Raw genomic sequence first — 25,025 nt, 5'->3', positions numbered from 1 at the left:
GGAATGTGTACTCCTAGGAGTTCTTTTTTTTTCAATTGAGTTATAGTTAATATGCAATATTTATTGGTTTTAGTTGTGCAACAGAGTGATTTGACAATTATACACATTACTAAATGCATACCACATAAGTGTAGTTACCATCTGCTATCATACAAAGACATTACAACACTATAGATTATATTCCCTAAACTGTACTTTCATCCCTGTGACTTATTTTATACTTGGAATATACCTCCTTCCCCTATTTCACCCATCTCCCCACCTCCCTCCTCTATAGCAACCACCAGTCTGGCCTCTGGGTTTATAAATTTATTTGTTTTGTATGTTTATTCATTTGAGTTCTTCCACCTTTCAGACATTGAAGAGGGACCAAAAGATTTCCTTTCACATTAAATTTTAAAAATTTAGGAAAATAACATATTATTGGCTTAGACTGGATCAGTCATCTGTAGTTGGGATTAGCCTAGTTTGTATCAGAGATCTCCCCTGGAATAACCAACTGTGGTGAGAGTGGAGATTTGGGAAGGGGTGGCGATCATGGAATAGCATGACAGATTGCAAAGTAGCCAAGTAGATGCGAGTGTCAGCCCCGGGGGAAGATGAAGGTATGCCGGTAAACCTCATCACAATAGGCAATCAAAGAGATGAATTGGTTTGTTTCAGTTTATATGACAAACAACAGCCAGATAGATTTTCTAGTTTTTCCTAGTGGAATAGTTGGCTCTAATTATTGTCTGCTATTATAAAAGCTGAAGTACTGGTTAGCTACACTTAATTTTATGTCAATTTCAACATCTAGAAAGAGTCCACTCTTTCTTCCTTCCACTGTTTCTTATCTTGACAAGATACTCTCATCTACCCTATGGATGGTCATGGAGTGATTTCACACTACTATTTTCATTAAATGCATATCCCTGTGGCTACCTACAACTTGTGAACAAACTACATGAGACCTGGTCTGGCTTGATGGAACAGAGAGTGGAAGAGGATATAGTAAAGGAATCAGTGTCAGAGAGATAAAGCTGCAGAAGGAATGATTTTGGAGAATGCAGGGGGAACAGATTTTATGTAAGGATAGGTCCACATTATCAAATGCTGCAGAGATCAAGTAAGTCAAGAAAGACTAGGATCCTGGGTCTGGTAATTAAGAGATAATGATTAATCCTTAAAAGAACAGTTTCTATAGAAAGTATACTGGAATGTGATAAATGAAAGGTGAGAAGTTGGAAGTAGATTTTAAGAAGTCAAGTTCTGAAAGAAAACAAGTATGGGTGGTGGTATTTTGGTAAGGAAAACAGTCAAGGAGAGATTTTAGTTGTTACTGTTTGTTTTTAGCATGGGGAACTTTTGAGTATATTTGTAGACAGAAGGAAAAATATCAGCAGAAAACAGATTAAACTGGAAGGGGCAAGCAAAAACTGAACTAACTCCTGGAAAAGACAGAAAGAAAAGGAGCAAGGATAAGCTTTCTGTCGAGACACAGGAGAATAAAATAGAGCAAAAGGAAGAGATTTATAAATGCTGAGATGAAGGTAAGAGGATGGGAATTACATGGATTCAGTTCTGATAATATCTATTTCTGTGGTACTGTAAAAGAGATCATAAACTCATTCTAAGTGTTAATGGTACACTTACATTTCACCAGTTACTTCTTTTGAATGTCTGCAACATACACATTTTATTGGTCCTTTAGTCTCTTCTCATTGGTTTTAAAGTGAAGAAGGAAACTTATAGATAGCAATAACAATCTTCCATCTCACAAACTACTCATTTCTTTTCCCCCCTCAAAATACATTGTAGAGAATCTTACTATAAGAGCCACTTAAGTTGGCCTCTGATATGGAAGTATAGGAGGTCAAATATTTTCTCCAACCTAAATGAATGTCAACTGGTTCTTTTTTTCTCATTTTCTTGTCATAATAAACAGAATTCCACAAGGGCAATGACTGTGTGCTTTATATGCCCTGTCAAGGTATAGCAAACACTGGGGATGTTAAGTAAATAGGTAATAAATAGGAATAAAACTCTCAAATAATAAAACCAACTATAACACAATCAATTGCTGCAAGTGATGCAGAGGCTGCACTTCAAACTATCAGGCATAAAGCATACATGTCCATAATCATGTGTCCAGAAATGTGAGTTATATTTAGTAATTGCAACTTTCAGTTAAATCATAAATATGCATTGAGTATTTTCTATTGCTTCATAGCAACCTTATGAGAAAGTATCAATATTATACTTCTTTTAAAGTGAAATAAATGAGAATCAGGAGATTAAAGAATATGCACAAGTTTGTATATTCAGCTAATACATGCAGACCTCGAGTTCTAACATGTTTTTCTGACTCCAAAGCCAGTAGTGTTTATTACAATGCTGTACAGACTTCTTCTCAATTTACTACTAAGAGTTGGATGATATTACTTTTCCCTGTGAAAGAAAGAGGAATCATACCATTTGGTTATGTAACAATGGTAAGCTATTCCTTACCAAGTTTGACACAGACAAGTACAATGGCCCAAGCATAAAGGTAGAATTTAATGGACAGAAGCTATTACTCAAGCATCAGAAATGAAGCATGTCCTTTTGTTTGATTTCAGCTTTGTATTTTCACATTTGGGCAATGATATATTTAAGAGGGCATTTGCTAATGGTAAAAAATGTGTTCAGTATTGAAGGTAAAGAACTGCCCAAGGAGATTCAACATTAACAAAGAGGCAACTTTCTACTGCATGTTGTAACATTAAATTTTATTTTTAAATTTGTTGTCTAAGAATTTCTGTAGATTATTTGAGAAAAGAGTAAAGTGGCTTTTTGTGAATTCTTCACAAAAAGTCTGTGAAGAATTTTAAGGTCTGTGTAAATTCTTCTTATGAACTATCACCACTACATGTTGAATAATTAATTCTATTGAATCTTTTAATGTTTCTGAAAATTTATGCTGTAACCAGGCTTAAAAAAATAATTTATACTTAAACATTATCTTAGTATTCCTGTAGATCATGCTGTGTGTTACCAACCATTAGCTTGAAATTGTAGCTATAAACAGAAGAAATTTGAGAAAATGATATAAAAATAGTTACAATCTAGCCTCTTTAGACTATGATGCTGATTTTTATAAACCACGCTTCATTGATATCAAACTAATGCCATTATGGTTCAGAGAAAAATATATCCTTGATCAGGATTTTTGTCATTAAATCTATATTTGCCATGTACTTCACAAAATTCCCTTTATATTCGAATACTTAGCCTTTTTTATTATAGAATGTTGCTTACACACAAAAGAATCTACTAGAATACTGCAGCAATCACAAAATCTCAATAGAAAAATAGGTATATTAAAATATTATAGAATTTTAAATAGAAGCAATTTTAGTTAACTTCTATCCATTACAAAGATTCTAACATGAAGGGCTTAGTTTGTGAGAAGACATGCTCATATTGCCTAATATTTCCAAATTAACATCACTTCAGTTGGCCTACAAAATTCACATACCATGTGAACAGAGAACGGGAAAAGGAAGGAGTATAAAAACAAGGAGAGAAGTAAGTGAGGTGTTTTTGCTTTCTTCCTAAATAGTCAACCTTTAATATATGCTTATTGAATGAATATATAAATATATTTCTTTTTTTTAACCAAATGGAAGTGCTGATACATTATTTTTTAAGTCTGAGCTATAGATTCATCATTATCTCTGATTCTTATTTAAAAACAAAAATTAATGAAAGAATTTTATAAACCTCTAAAGATATCTACTACTCTTCAAAAATCAAAGAAAATACAATCTTCAAATGTTTGCAAGTGAATTTTAAGAGATATTAGTTAAGTTCAAAAACCTTGTTAGGTATACTGTAATCTCTCAACAATTATTGGTTGTAACAATACATAGTTCAATATAAATTATTTGAAGCATGAATCATATCATATATTACATAAAATAGAAAAAATGTAATTATGATTAATGTCTCTTGTAAAACATCTTAGAAACTTCAGAGAAGATGACATAATAACTAATACACAATTTTTAAAACAAAATGAATATACAAAATAGGGATAACTAAAAATTCTGTAGAGTTATTAAATTTCATTTCTTAGTAGGTGATGAACTAAAACCTGTAAAGGATTGAACTATACAATGACCTCAATGCTATATTAAAAATGATTGATAGAAGGCAGTCGATAGAGATTGAGAAACGTGAAACTGCTTATTTTATATTCTTTATATTTTATTAGAAAAGACATGCACATCAGTTGAATAATCAGTTTTTATTTTCTGAATGTACTATTTGAATTTCCCAAAACGATTTTCCAGAGTTAACCATTTAAAACTCATCATGTATTTTATTAAGCATCCTACTACAAAGACTAAGAAGTAGGCAAGAATGATTCTAGTGAACAGCCTAATTACAGAAAATAACTAATATATTTTTACACTACAATGTTTTAAAACCTATTTTGTGTTTATCGAAGAAGGATTTTTTTCATGCACATTATTCAAGACATTTTTGTGTCACAGTGTTATTTTCCTAGTGCTGTTGGAACAAATTACAACAAAATGGGTGGCTTACAACAGCAGAAATTTATTCTTTCACTGTGCTGGAGGCTGGAAGTCTGAAATCAAGGTGTCAGCAGAGTTGGTTCCTACCTAAGATTCTGCAGGAGAATCTATTCCATGCTTCTCTCCTATCTTCTGATGGCTGCCAGTAATCTTTGGTGTCCTTTGGCTTGTAAATATTTCACTCCAGCCTCTGCCTCTGTCTTCATGTGGTGTTCTACTGTGTCTCTGTCACTCTTTTCTCAGGATGCCAGACATGTTGGATTAAGGGCCTGCCCTGTTCAAATATGACCTCATCCTAACTACTTGCATCTGCAATGATGGTATTTCCAAATAAAATCACATTCTGAGGTTCTGGAAAGGACATGAACTTTGGGGGGCACTATTCAATTCAGTGCAGTCAGTTTCCATTTAACATTAAAGAAAAAATTCCATACTATACAGGATCCAAAAATAATTGACAAATCACTGTTGGATATTAAGAGTATGATATCTTATTTTCTAATCTCAGATGGGGATTTGGCTGTGGGAATCTTTCTCATTCGTAAGTACGACTTAAACAGAGAAACTTGTAAAATTTTTCAGGAAGGATTTAGGGGATTAACCTATGTGCACTCATTTGTTTCTAATTTAAGCATATTCTCTAGCATATTTTCTAATTCTGATTTCACTGCAGATTGTTAAGATTAGAATAAAGTCTGCAAAGTAAATGTGGTAAACAAACTTGGCAACAAAAGTTAAATATTACAGAGGTAGATAAAGTAATCTGAGGTAAATTCAAGTATTAATTCTTATATATTTCCCACACAGTTGTTCTGATACCTACTTACTTGTATTCACCAACTTAGAGTTTTTAATAATAACTAAGGTTAAGTTTCCCTGTATTTGAATAGTTTTCTGAGCAAATTAATAGTATAAATATGATTTCAAGGATAATTACATAAGAAAACAGTCACATGGACCTTTGATCAGCATGTTCATGCATCCTTTGAGTATCTCTTAGTCAAGTTTTAGGTCATAATTCAAGCACCACATCATCAGACATGGCTTTCTTCAGTAGATGAATTCTTCCTAGATGTTCTTACAATACCTGTACTGCTTCTTTGTAGCATTTACTACTGTGTCAATTTTATAATAATTTTTCTAATTATTTAACTACTGTCACTCTCCTCCACTAAAATAAACTCCATTGGACAGGTACTGTGGGCTATGTGTATTTTACTGAACTTTGTTTTTCTGCCTAGTTCAGTACCTGCTGAATAACTGAATTAGTTAGAGGTTCATCTTTACATATAAAAAGTTGATATGTGAATTATGAATCCATCTCATCAATTTGTTAGAGTATACTCTACCTAGTGAATATCTCCTGAATAAATATTTGATAATCAAAATTAATATCTTTAAGTAAAAATATTAAGGGTCCAATGATTTTTTAATACCTTGAACACATCAAATACTTTTCTATTTCAGATAGACTTGTTGAATTATTCTGAATATCTCAATTAAAATATGTACAATTCAAATGATTAGAGAGTTTATTATTTATCAAGCATTCTGGGCTATTATTAAAATAAACACAGTTGACTTTAAGTTTTGTGAAACATTCTGTAAGGGTTGTTAGAGCAACTCCACATTTTTACTTTGCAATGTATGAAAATATGGCATATATCACACTGAGAAATCCCTTTAAAATAATGAACACTATAATTTCAACAGTGAAATTTATCAGTATGATGCATTTTTTAAATAATACTTGAAAATTTTAAATCTGTATAATCCCTACATTTGAGGAAGTTATAATAGTAATTAATTATTCCCAAGTAGGGAAATTAAAATTAATTCTCTGGTCATTATTAATTATTTGATCCACTGAAGGTCAGTTGCAAACCTGAGCATCTAAATTCAGAATTTATGGCATGCAGATATAATCTCTCTTTTGACAGTTTGAGTTTATGTATTTAGATAAATATACATAGTATGTGTTTAATTTCCTAGATAAAGGACTGTATTTCAAAAGTCAAATACAATGCTAAGATAAACACATTTTTTTTCTGTTTTGAGATGCTGCCCTTCCTTGAGTTGAATTTTCTGTGTCATGCTAGTATTTCCAACATTTTCTTTTTTAGGGAAAAAAATGCAAAATGCCCTCAATTTTCACACCTATATAGTATATATCTATATATATCCCAAACTTATATTAAGATGTTCAGGAATATCACATGAAAAATATGAAGAGGAACTGCAAGGGAAAACTTACAGGATCAGATGATAACTTTCTCATAATTTGATAGCTGCTCTAAGCTTGGCTGAGCGCCCTCTGGGATTATCCTGTATATCCTGATCTTCTGGAGTAAGTACCTTCTTGTGTATCAATTTCCACATTAAAGGGGCCCTTCCTATTGAGACTCTTTCTTTGTTGTCATGACTTGATCCCAGCTGCAATGTTTGTATCACCTTCTGTCTAACACTTAGGTTAAATCTTTCTGTAATGCATATCCCAAGCAAGAATCTTTTGACAATACGATCCTCTAGTGAATGGAAGGAGAGAGCAACAAGGCGACCGCCTGGTCTCAGAAACTTCTGAGCTGTCTTCAATCCTGTGTAAAGTTCATTGAGTTCATTGTTCACAAATATTCGAAAAGCTTGGAAAGCTTTGGTAGCAATATGGGAAGATCGTTGCAGTGCGTCTTTCCGTGCGTAAGTAGCAGAGGGAGGAAATGCACCTATGCACAGATTATATAAAAACAGGAAAAGAGGACAAGTAACATTAATGTTTTTCCATTGTAAATCTACTAGCTTGTGTTGTGTGTGTATTTAAGGAAATAAATATTTCCTTGAATATCTAAGGAAAATAAATTTCCACAGAAAATTGTGGCATTTCAACTATACTTTCACCTTTTATTTCCAGGCATTGTGACAGGGATTAAAACTGTGTCAAAAATGGCTTTCATAACTCATATAAGGGTACCTGGAGTCGAACAAGAAGCAGAGAAAAAGTGGCCAACAAATATTTGAAGAAATAATATGGAAAACTTCCCAACTTAGTTGCAAAACAATAACTCATAGCTACAAGAAGTTCAATGAAAAAAAGAGAAGACAAATAGCAAAATGGCAGATAATAAATCCAAATATATCAATAATTACATTAGATATAAGTGTACTAAGCACCCCAATAATAATGCAGAGATTATCTGACTGAAAAACAGCAATACTTGACTATATAGGCAGACCTTGGAGTTACTGTGGGTTTGCTTCCAGACACCACAATAAAGCACAAGTTGAAATGAGTCAAATGGATTTTTCTGGTTTCCCAGTGCATAAAAAAGTTATGCTTCCACTATTTGTAGTTTATTAAGTATATAATAGCATTATACCTAAAAAAATGTACAAATCTTAATTTAAAAAGACTTTATTGCTAAAAAATGCTACTATAATCTGAGCTTTCAGAGAGTCAAAATCTTGCTGGTGGAAGAAGGTCTTGCCTCACTTTTGAGAGCTGCTGACTAAGGTGGTGGCTGCTGAAGGTTGGGGTGGCTGTGGTAATTTCTTAAAATAAGAACAACAGTGAAGCTTGTCACACTGATAGGCTCTCCCTTTCACTAGAACACTAAGAGGCCATTCATTGTAAGGTTAGTAACTGGCCTAATTTCAATACTGTGTGTCTTGGGGAATAAGGAGGTCCATGGAGAGGAAAAGAGACAGGGGAACAACTGGTAGTGGAGCAGTCAGAACACACACACCATTTATCGATTGTTTCCCTTCTTAAATGGCTGAGGTTGGTGGGGTTCCAAAATAGTTATAATAATAACATCAAAGATCCCTGATCACAGGTCACCATAACAAATGTAGCAATAATGGAAAAGTTTGAAATATTGTGAAAACTACCATGTGACACAAAGACAATGAAGAAAGCAAATACTGTTGGAAAAATGGTACCAACAGACTTACTCGATGTAGTGTTGCTACCAACCTTCAATTTGTAAAAAACACAACATCTGCAAGGTTTAATAAAGGGAAGCACAATAGAATGAGATAAGCCTGTACACTGTCTACAGAAATGTACTTCAAATATTAAAATACAAATGAAAGTAAAAGCAAGCAAAAGGTTGTGAAAAGACATACCATGTAGACAGTAAGAATAAAAATCTTGCAGAGACTATATTAATATTAGACAAAATAAACTTTGAAATAGGAGAATTATTCCAAAGAGGAACATTTCCTAATGAGAAAAAGATCAATATATCAGGAAGATACAACTATAAATGTACATATACCAAATACAGAGTTCCCAAAATTTAGATGTCACAGAGAAAGACACACATTTATATAGGCAATTGGTTCTTTACTAAATTGTCAAGTTCCTTCAGTGGAGAAAGAACAGATTTTCAATGGAAGTGAGTATCTATATAAATGAAGATCAACTTTAATACTTACTGCACACTATACATGAAAATTAATTCAAAGTAGATTATGGACCTAAAAATAAATACTAAAATCATAAAATATATACCTGACAAACTCTCTTATCCAGAATACATAAGGAAATTTATAGCTTAATAACAAGAAGCCAAACACTTTTGAAAAAGTGGCAAAAAATTGAACAGATATTTCACAAAAGATATAAATAGCCAATAAACATATGTAAAGATGTTCAACATCATTATTAGTCACAGAAATGCAAATTAAAACCCACAATGAAATACTGCTACATACCCACTAGACCTGCTAAATCCTAGAAAGATACAAACTACAGAAAGTGACTCAAAAAGAAACAAATAATCTGAATATACCTATTATAAGGGAAGGGAATAAATTAGTAATCAAATCAACCCACAAAGAAAATCCAGATCCAGATGGTTTCACTGCTGAATTTTGCCAGACATTCAAGGAATACTTTACAAATGCTTCTCAAAAAAAATCAAGAGTAGGGAACGCTTCTCACATTATTCTATGAGGCTAGTATTACCCCAAAACTAACACCAAAAGCATCATATGAAAATTAAAGACCAATATCTCTTATGAATATAGATATAAAGATACTCAAGAAAATCCTAGCAATCCAAATTTAGCAGCACATTAAAAGGATTATATACCATGATCAAGAGAATTAAATATGAGGAATCACACAGATTTCACAATTTATTAAAAAGAAATGGTAACTGAGACAGAGTAGTGCTGATACACAGATCAATGACACAGATATCAGTGACATATGGAATATAGTTGAAAACTCAGAAATAACCCATTTATCTATGATCAACTGATTTTGACAAAAGTGCTAATATCTTTCAATGGGGAAAGAACAGTCTTTTGAACAAATGGTTCTGGGACAACTAGATAGCCACAAACAACAGAATGGAGCTGAACCCTTAAAATCATATACAAAAGTTAACTCAGAATGGATTAAGACCTAAATATAAGAGCAAAAACTAAAAATCTTAGCAGAAAACACAGGGATAAATCTTTATAACTTTGAATTTAACAAAAGATTCTAAAAATAGATTTCATCAAAATCAAAAACTTGTCTTTCAAAAGATACCAACAATAAAGTGAAAAGACAGCTCAAGAAATGGGAAAAAAACCTGCAAATCATATATCCGATAAGGGATTTGTATCGAGAATATGTAAAAGAAACAAGTTTCAAAATGATATGTGTATGACACTATTTATAAAACATTATCAAACCTGACCATCAAAACAGACACATCTCATTTAGTTTTGAAGAACAGAGATCAAAATGTTTAATTAGACTTACTACATTGGCATACAAATAAAGTATGAAAGTATAAGGTTTGATGAATTTATATCGGAATTTTTCTTTAATTTTTGATTTGATTGATTAAAAATTTTGACTTTTGTTTCTAGAGAATATTATTCCACAAAGAAGTAATCTTTCCAGTCCAGATTTTTTATGAAGATCAGATAGCATGACCAAAATCCTGGCACTTGAGTTTCCTTAGCATCCTTCTCACAGCAAAGTAAATTATACAAGGCTGATAACATAGTTCACATTTCAGTAATCTATAGATCATATAGTATATTAAGACCCATCTGATTAATTTTCTTAGGGAACTAAATCAGAGAAGGGGAGGAATAATATCTTATAGGTAACAGAGAGCTGAGAATCTAGCTGTTTAAAGTTAACCAAATCAGTGGTAGAATGTGGGGAAAGTTAGGATCCCTACGGCCAGGATTCTTACCTGAACCTGAACTACTTGATAATGAAACTAGCCTGCTGCTAGGTACTGCTTCCACACCCATAGGCAATAAGCTATTATTGACTAATTCACTATATAAAGAACTCTGCTCAGTGCTCTGGGTGGAGACAGACACAGAGGAGGATTACAGAGCTGGAGACTGTTGGATGCAGAAGTAATTCTAGTGCTCAACCTACTGCCAGGAGAACAAGCTGGGTAATAAACCCTTTCACCCCAAGAACATTCCATTGTTGTTCCTTGGTCCCATTGAATCTATAGTGAACTTGCCCGGGTTGAAACTCATTGGCAAGATATAAAGGTTCACTCCTTCCCCTACAAAAGCTATTTTGCTGAAATGCTAGGAAATGTTAGATTCTAGGGAATTTACTTTCTAACAATCAGGTCTCTCAGAAACAAAATGTTAAAGTTAAGGCTGAAGAAGGCAGTCAACTTCTATTTGCTCTTCATTTTTTCTATTTTCCAGAGAAAGAGTTTTGATTACTGGGAAATTGTTTCACCAAGGATCTGAACAAACATGCAACTCCTCATATTTTAGAGCTTCAAATTAAAGGTTGCTTTTGGAAGACTGTATTCCTGAAGAAGACATTGCATGATTCAAACTTTGCACAATTTTACAACACTAATTTTCTCAAAGAAGAAATTTAATATAAAATACATTTTAATGTACATGTATTTTAATGTAAAACAGGAGGTAAACATTCATAGTGTAAATGGGTTAACAAATACTGGAGAATATTTTTGCTTTCATGCTTGTTAAAGCTTTTTCTTAACATTACCTCCTATATTTTGTGGAAATCAAAAAGCATAGCTCAATAGGGTAACTGCTTAGGTTTCCTGGCATTTTATCAGTTTTCAAAGATAGATATTTGAGGAGGTGGGACTGAATTAGCTGCACCTGGCTACTTGTTAACTAAATTGATGAAATAATAGAAAAGCTTAATACTTTTTTATATTGTAATTGAATATATATTTTAAAACATGAAAATAGGGAAAGTTAAAATATGAAAATATCTGAAACCACCATAGAAATTCAGCTGTGGATAAAATGAGAGTTCCTGTGGCCAGGATTCTCACCTGGCCCTGGTTCACTGCATACCTGTGGGCAATACATGGCTTTTGACTCTATATAAAGAGCTCTGCCCAGTACTCTGGGCAGACATGGTGGCAGGGCTGCAAACTTCTGTGGATTCTCTGAGGAAGGAGATGGCATTGATGTGGGAGGAGGCAGCACAAGAGCGCTGGCAGCAAGGTGCCATTGGAGATGGGATGGCAGTGCTGCCAGGTGTTCTGAAGTAGGAAGAGACCATCAAGGAAAAAGAGGAACTCCTGAGGGAAGCACAGGCGGAGGTGGCACGAGAACGTCAGCTGTGAAGCATTGAGCTGAAGGTAAGAGACCTTCTGAAGACTGAACTGGCATGTTGCAAGGTACTGTAGCAGAGGAGGCACTTGGGGGAATGGAAAGAAAGGTGACATCAGCACCAGAAATGGACAAGCTGGGGAAGGATGAAGGGGTGGTGCCGGAGGCGCTGGCCCTTCCTGTATTGAAAGCATGCCCAGTGGTTGTAAAGAAAATAAAGACCCAGCAGCTGAAAGTTCCCCAAGGAGAGGAGCAGCCCCCTCCCCAGGTCATGGAGCATTCTATGGTCCACCCCTATACTCAGGCTGAGCAGCTGGCTGTGGGACTTAGGGGTGGATGGAATTGTTCTGTCGGGATCAGGGATAGGAAAGCTGTCTTCCCTAATAGGGCAGCCCACCTTGAGGAAGCGATTTCAAAATGTGAGGTGACACGTACAGTAGCTGAAGCAATGAGAACCTGGAAAGAAGTAAGACCTGTTACTCACAGGAGGAATTTGAGGGGCCCCGTGAGGGTTACAAGGACCCAGATGTGAGTTGATTTGATACAGGCAGGAGTAGATGGAAGAAAATTAGACGGGAAGCCAAACAGGATCTTACTGGGGCGATGGCAACAACTGAAACCAGAGCAGCAGTTCAAGACCAAAGAGGTAGAGGTCAGACACAGAGCCATGAGTCCAGCCTGTGTGTCTGCAAGACTTTTGCTGGAGAGGTTGGAGAACAATGTTTGAGCTTCCTTGCACAGGGACCATTGCAGAGGACTAAGGGCACATAGATTGAGAGGAGAGAATCCTGGAGGGGTGGAGTATGGATAAAATGAGAGTTCCCTTGGACAGGATTCTCACCTGGCCCTGGTTGACTAGCTCACAGCACACCTGTGGGCAATACATGGCTGTTGACTCTATATAAAGAGCTCTGCCCAGTGCTCTGGGCAGACATGGTGGCAGGGCTGCAAGGCTGCAGGAGAGCAGAGCAGAGGCTGGAGTGGTGGCAGTGCTGAGGACAGGGGCCCAGAGGACAGCTGTGCAGGAGGACTGTGCAGAAAGCCCGGGAGGATGGCTGTGTGGGATGGCTGTGAGGACAGACGGGCCCCGAGGATGGCTGTGCAGACAGAGGTAGAGACCGGCTTGCTGCATGCAGACTCACTCTGAGTGAACAGGATTTCAGTGACTGATCTGCCACCTGGAAATAAAGTTGAGTATAACCTTTTCACCTTAAGAACATTTTGCTGTCAATTTCTTTGGTCACACTGAATCCATAGTGAACTTGCCCGGGACTGAAATCCATTGGCAAGACATGAGCACTGACATGACAAAGTCTGGTAGGCATTTCTGTTTACCAGCTAAAACAGCACTTTCTTGTGGCAGAATATAGTTTATAATTCATTCAACCAGATAGCTGTGAAATTTTAAGATCCCTAACTAATCTCTTAATTGAAGAAGTCTGTTTTTTTTCAGAGTATTCACATAAAATGAGACTTCAATATTTCATATTACTCAACTTCAAATACATATAATTCATACTCACAGTATCCACATTATAATAAATCCACAAGCTGACAAATTAACACCTTGGTGCTCACACAAGTTTTTCTTTCTAAGGTCTAATTGACAATGTCATGTGATGGAGAAAGAAAATAAGAGCTTTCATTTATATTTAGGAATGGATGGTCTTTGAGATAACAGAGTGACTCCAATTCATGAAGCTTTTCTTCTGGGTCTTTCTTACTTTTATTTAGGGAATTCTAATGTTAACTATATCTAATGGATTTCTCTGGGAAGGATTTCTAGGTTTGGTCCTGTCAACCTCCTGAAGTCCCATCTTTAGGGACCAGGAAATGACAAGGGACTGTAATGTGCAACGTGTTTTGTGGAGCTTTTTGGTGCTGCTCTGAGGATCAAAGGCACGTATCCTCCCTTATTTTAGATAGGCTTAATTTCCAGAGCTACTCTCATACTTTTGTGTCTTGAATTTATAGGAAGAAAGGCTGACAATGCAGACTGTGTAAAATGAAATAAAAAGAAACAAAAGAATATAAAACAATACAGTAAGGACAATGACAGTAGTAAAAACAAAACTGCAAAAGTACAGAGAAGAAAAACGACAATCCTACTATGAAGAATTAAGCAAGGTTCTGAATTAGAACAGTTAAGATCAGTAAATGCCCTGTGCCTATGAGGTAGCAAAAACAGGTTTCCTTGTGAAAGTCACTGGTCAGAAAGCAAAGGAGAGAATTCTCTTACATATGCCCAGAGTATGTAGGAACATCTGCCTACAAGTCATCAGTAAAAAAAAAAAATTTTAAACCACACCAGATCCAATGCCTAACCATGGGCTGGACTCTTGAATTAAGCCACAGGAAGAAAAATATTAATGAGAGCTGGTACCTGCCCCTCAGGAGCTCACTGTTTCGCAATCTTTCTGCACCTCTTATCTCCCATATCTTGTTATCAGAAATAGAACCTGGTCTCTCTGCTTTTCCATTTTCTGAGTTTAATCACCGAGGCTTGTACAGCTAATTCATTTGATTAAAGCATATGGTAGGTAAAACAGAAAATACGGACTCTCACAATTTGGGTTATTTAGTTTGGTACTGAGAGATAGGCTCCTTTTTGGGGTTTCTAGTCCATCTGTGGACTTTATTAACATGGGCCAATGTATATTAGTGGTAAGCGGGAAGAGGTGTGCTTATTCCCTAGTGTAACACTTTCCATGCCCCACTGTAATTACTACTAGTTTACTTAACTGTCTCACTCAATTGAGTCTGATCTCCTTGTGAACAGGAACTATTTTGTGTTCACTCTTTATATCCCTTGCATTTAAGAGAGAAGCTTATGATTCTTAACCCTGAATGAACACCAGAGTCACCTGTGGAGCCTTTGAAAAAATAAAGATGCCTGGCACCAGTCCAGACCTACTGAATCTGTTTCAGGGGTTTATTACACTGGAATCACTACTTTTAAAAAGCTTTGTAGAGGATTTTGACTTGCAGCCAAGATTAAAAACTACTATAGTAAAACCTCAGTAAATGTTTGTTGAAAAGATAATAGATAATAAATGAAAAAAGATAAATGAATAAAAATCAAGGACCATTAGTACAAAGTGTTTCATTCACATCATTGGATGGATATATAAAGTATAGTATTCAGGCGGATCAATGAATGACTATATGAACAGCATACTTTTAGTCACTTTTAGCTTAAAAACATTATAAACAGAATTTTAAAATAATGTCATGAAATAGGCCCTGTCCTATATCCTATTTTTTAGGCAAATATGATTGTGGCTACCAAATTATGATTTTAATAGAGCAACTGAACTCTCAAATTTTCTAGCAATTTCACTGTCTCAAAGTAACTATTTGCATATATTTAATGATACCTGATACTGACTAGGAAGGTCCTTAATCATTTGTACATGTAACAGAACACCTGCAAATAATTTTAACCTCAGGAAAAAAAGCTTGCATGCTTTTATCTGAAATGAGCAAATGTGCAAGGTGAACTTTTCACATATGCCTTATACAGAATAAGACATGGAATGTAATGGTAAGATTTGGAAATTTGTATTTAAAAAAAAATCAAGATCTTCCATAGTTTAAATTCAAGTTTTTTCCCCTAAAGATTAATGTACAATATTTTTGATATTTTATGTAAGTTTTATTTCACTTAACACCTATGAAATCCTGAACAAGTTTTCTCAGTTCAAAATAGCAGTTTTCCTTCTAATATTTTAAAATAGCAAAATTATATCAGTAAAATTGACTATAAGATGAAATTAAAGTCTAATACACATTTAATAGCAAGATGTTTTCAAGTTAAGTACACTTTTAACAATGTACATTTAAAAGTAAATATACATTAAATCCATTTTGGGATAACAGATTCTAATTTCAGTACAATTTTGAGGCATTATTTGTTACTTATCTCTCTCACAGTAGCGTTGGGAAAATTAATGACATAAGAGATTGATGCTAGCTGTTCAAGAAAATTGTTAAAGAGTTACACCTAATTAGAGGCACTCCATTCTCAAATTCCAGGTCAGGTCTGTTGTAGGGATATTTTAAGTTCCTGACAGTTAAATATCCTCACTCTCTTCTTTCATATCAGCAAATTCTGACAGCTCTATATCTAGAACATATCCAGAACTTCACCACTTCTCACCGTTTTCACTGCTGACATCGTAGTCCAAGTCACCTTTCCACACAAACACCAGATGAATCTTTTTCATATAAAAATTAGATCATGCCATTCCACTGTTCAACACCTCAGGTGTCTATCACATGAAATGGAAACTAGTTCTCACTATGCCCAAATGTCTCCATATTAGATGCAACCTCTGCTTCCAACAACCCTCATTTCTTGGACCTTGTCTTCTAACATAGAGCTCTGTATTGTCAACTGAACTATGGCATAGCCCTTCCTGGGTCTTTTGACTTGTACCTAGAATGTCTGTCTTCCCATACCTGGATGGCTTACATTCTACTTCATTCAGGTCTTTTCTCAAACATCACAGAAATAGAATCATAGTCTCTGATTACTCTTAAGAAAAACAGCAACCTGTCAGTGGAGTCGAGTTATATTATTAATTTTTTCATAATATCTTTCAAAGGACAAGTATTTGTTCACTATCTGTCTTCCTCCACTGTAATATACATACAGTGAAAGTAGAAACTGTTTACTGCTATAAATTAGCAGTAAAGTTTTGTGCAAGAACTGTTGGTCGATAAAGTTATAAACCTAGTCATTGTTAAAGAAACAGAAAAGCAAAAAGAAATGTATCAGTTGTATATGAAGGAAAATATGTCACTCCTTAAATCCACCCCAAGAGGCAACCAAAGAGGTATATTTTCTAACTTTTTTCTTGATAGACATGACATTTTATATATAAAGTATGCAAAAATACATTTGTAAGAAGGGAATGAGCTGCACAATGATCTGTAACTTGCTTTGTTTACTTGCCTTATTTAAAAAAATACTTTCAGTTGTATAAATGCATTATGATTCATTTTGATTATTCATTTAATAAATGTTTGTAGTGTCAAGCACAGTACCAACTAACTGGGAATAGAATGGTAATTAAGACAGAGGCAGTCTCTACTCTGGTGGAGCTCATTACCACCACAGCAGGAATAGGATGTTTTCTATTCTTGCTATCACAAAAAAATGGAGTAAACATGTGAACTGCACATTTTAAATTTCTACATGGCAGAAAAACTCTACAGTGTAAAAAGACAGTCACAATCTGGGAAAAAATATTTGTAACTGAATGTGAACCATGGTAGTATGTTTATAGAGTCAGAGTTGCTACATCAAAGGCTATTTATGCCCCTTTAAATTTAGATCAATATTTCTAAATTTACTTTCTCAACAGGTTGTTTTCCATCAATAGTACATCAGTGAGTCCATCTCCCCACATCCTCACTAGTACTAGAAACTATCACTCTTCTTAACCTCGACTAGTCTAATAGGCAAATGATAGCTTTCAGTTGTTTTAATTTGCATGTCTTTAGCAATTAGCAGAACTGGACATCTTTTCAAATCTAATGGCCATTTTATTTCAGCTATGAATTGTTTGAACAAGCCCTTTGTCCATATTCTTATTGTAATGCTTTTAAAAAGACAAACATTGATTTGGAAGAGCTATTTATAAAATAAAGGTATAAACCCTTTGTCTCCCATAAATAGCTATAAACATATTTTTCCTCGATTGTGACTGTCTTTTCACTTTGTAGAATTTTTCTTACATACAGAATTAAAATTTTCTGTATAGATATTTTTCATTTCTTTTAGTTTAGATGCTATTAAGTTTAGGAAGGCTTTCTCTACTCCAAGAATATAGACTATCAACTCTGTTTTTCTGATGTATTTCTGATGCTATCACTTACATTTAAATATTTAATCCACAGGAAATTTATTTTTTATGGAATGAAAATTCACAGGAATTTATGGTATAAGATAGGGTTTTAACTTCCTCTCTTAAAAACTACATAGCTACTTGTATTATTAAACATATTCTTTCCCTATTCATTTGAAGTACCACTTTGATCATATGCTGTTTTTATTTACACATTGATCTGATTTTGGATTCTCCATTCTGTTCCACTGGTGTAATTCTCTATTTTTCTGCCAATACCAGATTATTAATGCATTTGTTTCCAGTATGTTTTGCTATCAGGTGGGGCAAGCACTCTGCCCCCCTGCCATTATCCTTCCTTTCAAATTGTTCTTGGATATTCTCATGCATTTATTGTTCTAAACTAAATTTAGAAACAATAAAATATATAATAATAAATATTTTTATTTGGATTACAGTAAATTTATAAACTGTTTTGCATAAAACTTAGGTTATTGTAATATAAAAACAATCTATAAAGGGAACACAGTATTTCTATTAATATTTTACATGCCCTTTATTAAAGTTTAATATTGTCTTTACCTTGGGCATAGTCAGGCTATCTGTAAGTACTGTGTTTACATATATATTTTAGTCATCCCTATGGAAAAGCATAAGAAATGATAACACTTACATTAAGGCAATATGAGTAATAGAAATGTTGCTAAACTTACTTTAAGGAAGGAGAAACTAGGTTCAATAATAAAATCATTTACTTTTCTATGGCTGTTTGATGTGGGAGAGTAAACACGTAATTTCTGAATCTTCACTAGAAGATGAGGTAATAATACTTCTCACAGGATTATGCTGAATATCAAATAAAGAAAATATTCAGGAACACCTAGCACATACTTAACATAATATAGTCACTGTATGAATGTCATTCACACATTTATTTATTTACTATTCTCAGTTGTAAAATGGAGTAGGTGAGGAGAGGATATATGTTAATTTGAAGGTTCTGACAAACAAATTCTACTTTCATCCTGGACTATTGGGTGAGTAGGTGAGATTAGAGTGCTGTTGAAAACTTCTGAAGCATCTGAGTAATGCTTAATTGATATAAGCCTTGAACTATAAAAGACCACAGTGTTCAAATGAAGTATAAAATTTTCCTTATGTACAAATTAATGGCACTTCTACATTTACACAGTAGTTTTAGGCCTTAAAAGTATGAAGATTTAGCATGGCACACAGGAAAGAGATATCATTAACATTTTTTCTTTAGTTTGTTCCTGGCAATTTAATAACCGATGCTAAACTGTATAAACCATAATTTCACTAGCCTACACTTTCCAGGTTGGATTACGTTCACCTGACCAGGAGGTTATTTTTCCACAATTATTCTTGCCACCTAAGCGTACAACGTGTATTCTCACATTCTAAGGACACAACTTTTTTTTCTCTATTCTTTTCTTATTCCTTTGCTCTGGTGTTCATGGAGCAACTTTCTGCACAGGTTATCTTTTTTATGCATTTCTTTCTTCCACAAAGGTAAAACATCTTTGTGAGTCATTTAAAACCATGTCCTTTGTCTTCATAGCTCAAAAAAATCCAGTTTATTTAGTTCATTTATTAGCTGAATGGAATCTGAAAGCATTAGAAATTGTTAAGATTAAAACTGGCATCAGCAATATTTGGAAAATTTCTAAATACATCATTTATTCATTTGGCCAATATTTGTGAATGTACTGAACAATGGGGATTAAAACATTTATGGCACTGTGGATCTCCAAAAAAGGAGTGAAGCATGCTGCGTTTCTCAAACTTACTTGGCAACAGACACTGATGTTTGGTTGGGGGTGGAAGATGCTATATAGTTCACAAGGTTTTTGTTCCCAGAACAGAGGCATTTGTTCAAGAAATTCAAACCCAATGGGGAGAATGACATGTAAATACTTGGAAGAGGGGTATAAAAAAGGCTTGTACACACCATTAAGGAAACAAAAGAACCTGGACCCCTGTATAGAAAGCATTTTCCAAATTACTGTTCTGAGGATAGACATCTTCCATCCACCAAACATCAATGTGTCTACTGTCAAGTTTGAGAACTGCAGCACACTACTCTCCTCTTTTGGAGATCCACAAGGCCATTAGCTTTGTGGTAAAGCTCTGAAGGTCACTGTTCAACTTTGTTTACCTAGTATTTCCAAACCTTTCAAAACAGAAACTTTTACTTTTTTTTTCTTTTTTTTTTAGTCTTTTTTTTTTTTTTTGAGAGGGCATCTCTCATATTTATTGATCAAATGGTTGTTAATAACAATAAAATTCAGTATAGGGGGGTCAACGCTCAATGTACAATCATTAATCCATCTCAAGCCTAATTCTTGTCAGTCTCCAATCTTCTGAAGCATAACGAACAAGTTCTTACATGGTGAACGAATTCTTACATAGTGAATAAATTCTTACATGGTGAACAGTACAAGGGCATTCATCACAGAAACTTTCGGTTTTGATCATGCAATATGACCTATAAACAATCAGGTCAAATATGAATATTCGTTTGATTTTTGTACTTGATTTATATGTTGATCCCACATTTCTCCTATTATTATTATTATTTTTATTTTTAATAAACTGCTGAAGTGGTAGGTAGATGCAAGATAAAGGTAGAAAACATAGTTTAGTGTTGTAAGAGAGCAAATGTAGATGATCAGGTGTGTGTCTGTAGACTATGTGTTAATCCAAGCTAGACAAGGGCAATAAAACATCCACGGATGCAGAAGATTTCTCTCAAAAACAGGGGGGGTGAGGTTCTAAGCCTCACCTCTGTTGATCCCCAATTTCTCACCTGATGGCCCCCCTGCGACTGTGCCTGTCTTAGGTTGTTCCTCCCTTGAGGAATCTTACCCGTCTCGAAGCTCAGGTCTTTTTAACATGAGTCCATCTCTTCCTCCATTTTTTTGTAATACAGACTGAACCTAACTTCCCCAGAGGAAAGGCACAATATTTCTTCTTAGTTCATCTGAGAAACACACTCTAGGAAGGCCAGATCAGCATTAGATCATTGTTGGTTTTTTCCCTTCTTGAAAAAAAAAAAAAGCAAACTTATTTTATTACACAGGTTTGTAATTTTTCGGTTTCTCAGGGATGTTTTTGAATTTCTTTGTAAGTTCGCCTGAAACAAGGCAACAATTCTAAGATGGTATGTTCACCAAATGATATATCTTTTTTTCCTGATTAGAATTTAAAGAAGTTAAGATGAAATCACATGGTTTAGAGTGATTTCCAGAAGCTCTGATTCCATGTCTGGTATTCTATATAACAATCTCATTTCCTGGGGGAAAATGAGTGTGGAATCTTTAAGCATGAATAGCCTTTTACTGAGAGATGTTGTAATGGAACCCAAATCACTTTGCATCAAGTTGCAAGAGTTTGGCTTTCTCTCCACATTTCCCTTGGGGAGACGTGCATTGTCAGGCCTAAAGACAGCGCATCTGGTGAAGGCAGCAACTGCCCTGGTCTCTTACCCTGGGAACGGTAATGAATACCTTTGGCTTTTGTCCTTTTTGTTCTATTGAGAATAGTGTATTGTTAGCTCGGGTTATTAGACGGTGCATTTGTCTTTTTCATCAGTTTTCTCGATAGTGGCTTTAAAAAAGAAACAGTTGCTACTGCTGCCATTACCAAAAGACTTTGGGTAGGTACTGATTATGTGTTTTTGACTAAGAATCTAGGCTCATTCAATGCAGAACAACATAGTGGGCTTTTTCTGATAAACTTGGTAGAAAGGGAGTCCTTTACAGTTGTTCTTATGTTCTAAAAATGAGTGTTCAATATGCTGCAGCTGAGCAAAGTGAGGGGACCATCTTGTGTACAATTAGAAATAAAGGGCTCAGAATGCTAAAATCTTGGGAAATTATAGCCAGCTACTTTTACTTTATCTTTAACAAATCTTGAGAGATGTTAAATGAGAAGACTGGTTTTCCAAATATCTGTTATTATTTCCTGTAAATACACAATTTTAGCAATGGCAGGGCAGTGTTCCTTGCTCTCATTCTCAGTCTAGAATGTCCTTCCCTCCCTTCTTACAGTTTATGTCTACTTGTTCTTAATAGTCACCAAGGTGTCATCTTCTCCAGAAAGTTTTTGCAATGACCTTTTTATACATATTTCATCAAACTATTTACTACTCTGCATTATTTATCTATTAACATCAACTAGGCTGTAAAAGGTCCAAAACCTTTCCTCATTTTCCTTTATGTCCCCAGTCCCAGGTCTGGTGCACAGTAGGTGGCAAAAAGGAAAATCCACCAAATAAGATACATTCTTCCAGTCCCAGACAAAGGTCAAGATGTCTCATCAATGGTATTCTGAATGAGGAAATACATGAACTCCCTGAAATCTTTGTAAGATTTTGTGTGTATGTAGAGTTTTATTTGGAGACATTCTAGGGCTTCTGTCAAATTCTTAAATGCATCAGGAACCCCAAAATAGTTGAATTTCTGGTAACAACAGAGTTTGCTTAGTTTTCAGCTAACAACTTACCAACTTCAATAATACCACCAAAAAAGCCTCTGTATTCATTTAGTTTAGTTTTGTTGTATTTTTCTTTAACTCCAGGAATATCACCACTCATCATCATCAGAAGCACTGATTGTAAACCCCCTTCATGAATGACAGCAGAAGTCAGAAGTGTTATCAGTGAATATTCAGTTTTCATTTGACTCACAAGGATTTTCATATTACAAGTAAGAAAAAACCTTGCTTAGTAACAGTCTGCACTACATATAATAATAGAACATAATTTGTATGGAGAAGTGGTAAGATAGATTTCATTCATAAAAAATACCATGCTTCTGGCTAGATAAATGGCTTGGAGTCCTAGAGAGAAATTATCATTTTTAGCTCTGGGATACCCTATGCGACTTACACTTTTTAAAATTTAATACGTTCACATGTTCAAATGTATTGAGATTTTTAAGCTTGTGAATGAAATTAGCAACGTGCTGTGGCTGTCAGCATGATGCATTGCAATTCCCTCTGAGTGGTAGGTTTTAAAAATCAATTCAGCTCTTGCACCTGTTTGTTGGCATGCATCTGTTGAATTTCTATCACACTTAATAAGTCTCTGACGCGACTCACATCCTTTTGCCTGCACTTTTTTAATATAGTGTTAAATTCTCGCCCATCTGAAATTCAAGTAATATTACAAATTTCAAACTGTTAATTAAAATCTATGAACTTGAATACTTCTGGATAAAACTGGCTTTACTCAGTGAGGTTCTTTTTAAACTTCTTCAGTCTCATCTAATCCCCAACTCCTACCAGGTTAAGTCTGATGACAACATGATCTCACTATGGGTGGTTGAGGCTTACAAATCTTCATACAATAAGGAAAAAAAATCAAGTTACAGGCTGGAGCAAAAAGGTAATGAGGAACTTTGACTGCTGAGATGAAAAAGAAATATAGCTCACAATTAAAGGAAAGGATTGATTTTTTTCATACATTATTTTTCAATAAAACAAATTCTATATTATCTGTCTTAAAATGCTTCATAGAGATGGGATAGGTCAAACTGAATCATGATTTCTATTACCTATTTAGGCGGTCAACATAAATTTAATTATCAAATCTTTAAGGAGGGACTGAGACCTATTTGCCAGATGCTGTGAACAGAGAACAGAAGTCTAAGCAGGAGGTTCTAACATATTTAAGACCTGTAAGATACTTTAGTTTATAGAGCATGCAGTGCTGCTCTGAAGTTGGGCGATTATACTTCCCAGATTTGGGAGATGGTAACAGGAAAAGGTATTTAACATTGCTCCTCCTTTTCTTGTGAGGTCACTGCATTCTCATACTTAATCTTTGTGCTCTCAGATAAAGTTGTCTACCTTTCTGTAGCATACTTAACCTGCAATGAATGCTTCTCAACTATATTACAATGGTCTTTAAAAAATATTTATCTTCCCCACTGAAATATAAGCTTCCAGAAGGCAGGGATTGCATGCTATCATCATTTTTCTTCTAACAGGCTTGTTGAAAGACTGATAGTCCATCTGACAGAATATAAGAAAATATCAATTTCTTCCAATACAATATGGATTTTATTTAAACTGTAGATCATAAATATCTTTTTTCCTACTATATTCAAATCCAATACTGAACTTCCTCCTCCCATGTTTTATTTTTCTGCCTACATTGTCCTACTAAACTGGTCTAGTAGCAGTGTTTTAAATAATGTCCAGGAAAGGCTTTTGGTTTCTAAAAGATATATATCCATTTTGAGAAACAACGTTTCTAGGAATAAAGAGATATATGTGCCATTAATCTAAGGGTATTTAGCCAAGAAAGGAAATACCTTCCCCTCTTCTAAGATCCTTAAATGTGTACAACAATATTTGTTATATGCCTTTTAATAATAGGCCCTACTAGGAGGTAAGCCAAATAACTGATAATAAAGATATGATTATAGAAATTATGGTATATTTCTTACTGATATATAGCATACTGGTAATAAAAAGTAACATGATAAAACATTAAGTGAAAAAGACATTCAAAATTATATATGTCCAGTTATTTTAACTAAAAAATATGAGAATAAAGAGATAAAGGAAATATGCATAATTATTACACTTGTATTATGGAGGTAGAGTAGTATTAATATGTTTTTAAAGTTTTCCCTTGAATTTCTTAACACTGTTGTATGACATATAAATAAAAATGCCTTTATAATAGAGAAATTCTTGCATTTTTCTCTGATCATGAATTTTAATTATTTTTTACATATATTGATGAAGTAGATTCTAGGTGGGGTAGATCAACTAGGTGGGATAATTTCTCGGTATTGATTAACTTTTGTCAAGTGTCTATCATGTGTCTACCACTAGGGCAGGTAGTTTTAAACTGTGATTTCTAACTGTCACAATAATCATTATATTAGGAACCATTATTCCATTATTCCTACTTTACAGAAGGATTAGAATGGTTTTGTAATTTGTCCAAGTACATAATATCACTAGTAAACAGCAGGGCTTAAATTTTAATCTGAGTTTTTGA

At 34.4% G+C, this 25,025-nt stretch overlaps 1 protein-coding gene across 4 annotated transcripts in view; it reads right to left on the bottom strand.

Moving 5' to 3' along the window:
- The window catches only part of METTL15 (methyltransferase 15, mitochondrial 12S rRNA N4-cytidine), a 200,816-nt gene that overhangs the window by 12,579 nt on the left and 163,212 nt on the right, over nucleotides 1-25,025 (bottom strand). The window contains exon 6 of one of the 4 annotated variants that reach the window (XM_037012114.2): nucleotides 4,148-7,282. The exons of 2 other annotated variants lie outside the window; for them this stretch is intronic. In XM_037012114.2, coding sequence (XP_036868009.1) covers nucleotides 6,837-7,282 — 446 coding nt within the window. In that variant the 3' untranslated portion in view covers nucleotides 4,148-6,836. Of the gene's footprint in view, nucleotides 1-4,147; nucleotides 7,283-25,025 lie in introns of those variants that run through there. One more of the 4 variants, XM_037012115.2, reaches the window with a different exon arrangement.

This window comes from Manis javanica, chromosome 11 (genome assembly GCF_040802235.1).
Source record: "Manis javanica isolate MJ-LG chromosome 11, MJ_LKY, whole genome shotgun sequence".
NCBI lineage: Eukaryota > Metazoa > Chordata > Mammalia > Pholidota > Manidae > Manis > Manis javanica.
This window is presented reverse-complemented; position numbering and strand designations above follow the sequence as displayed.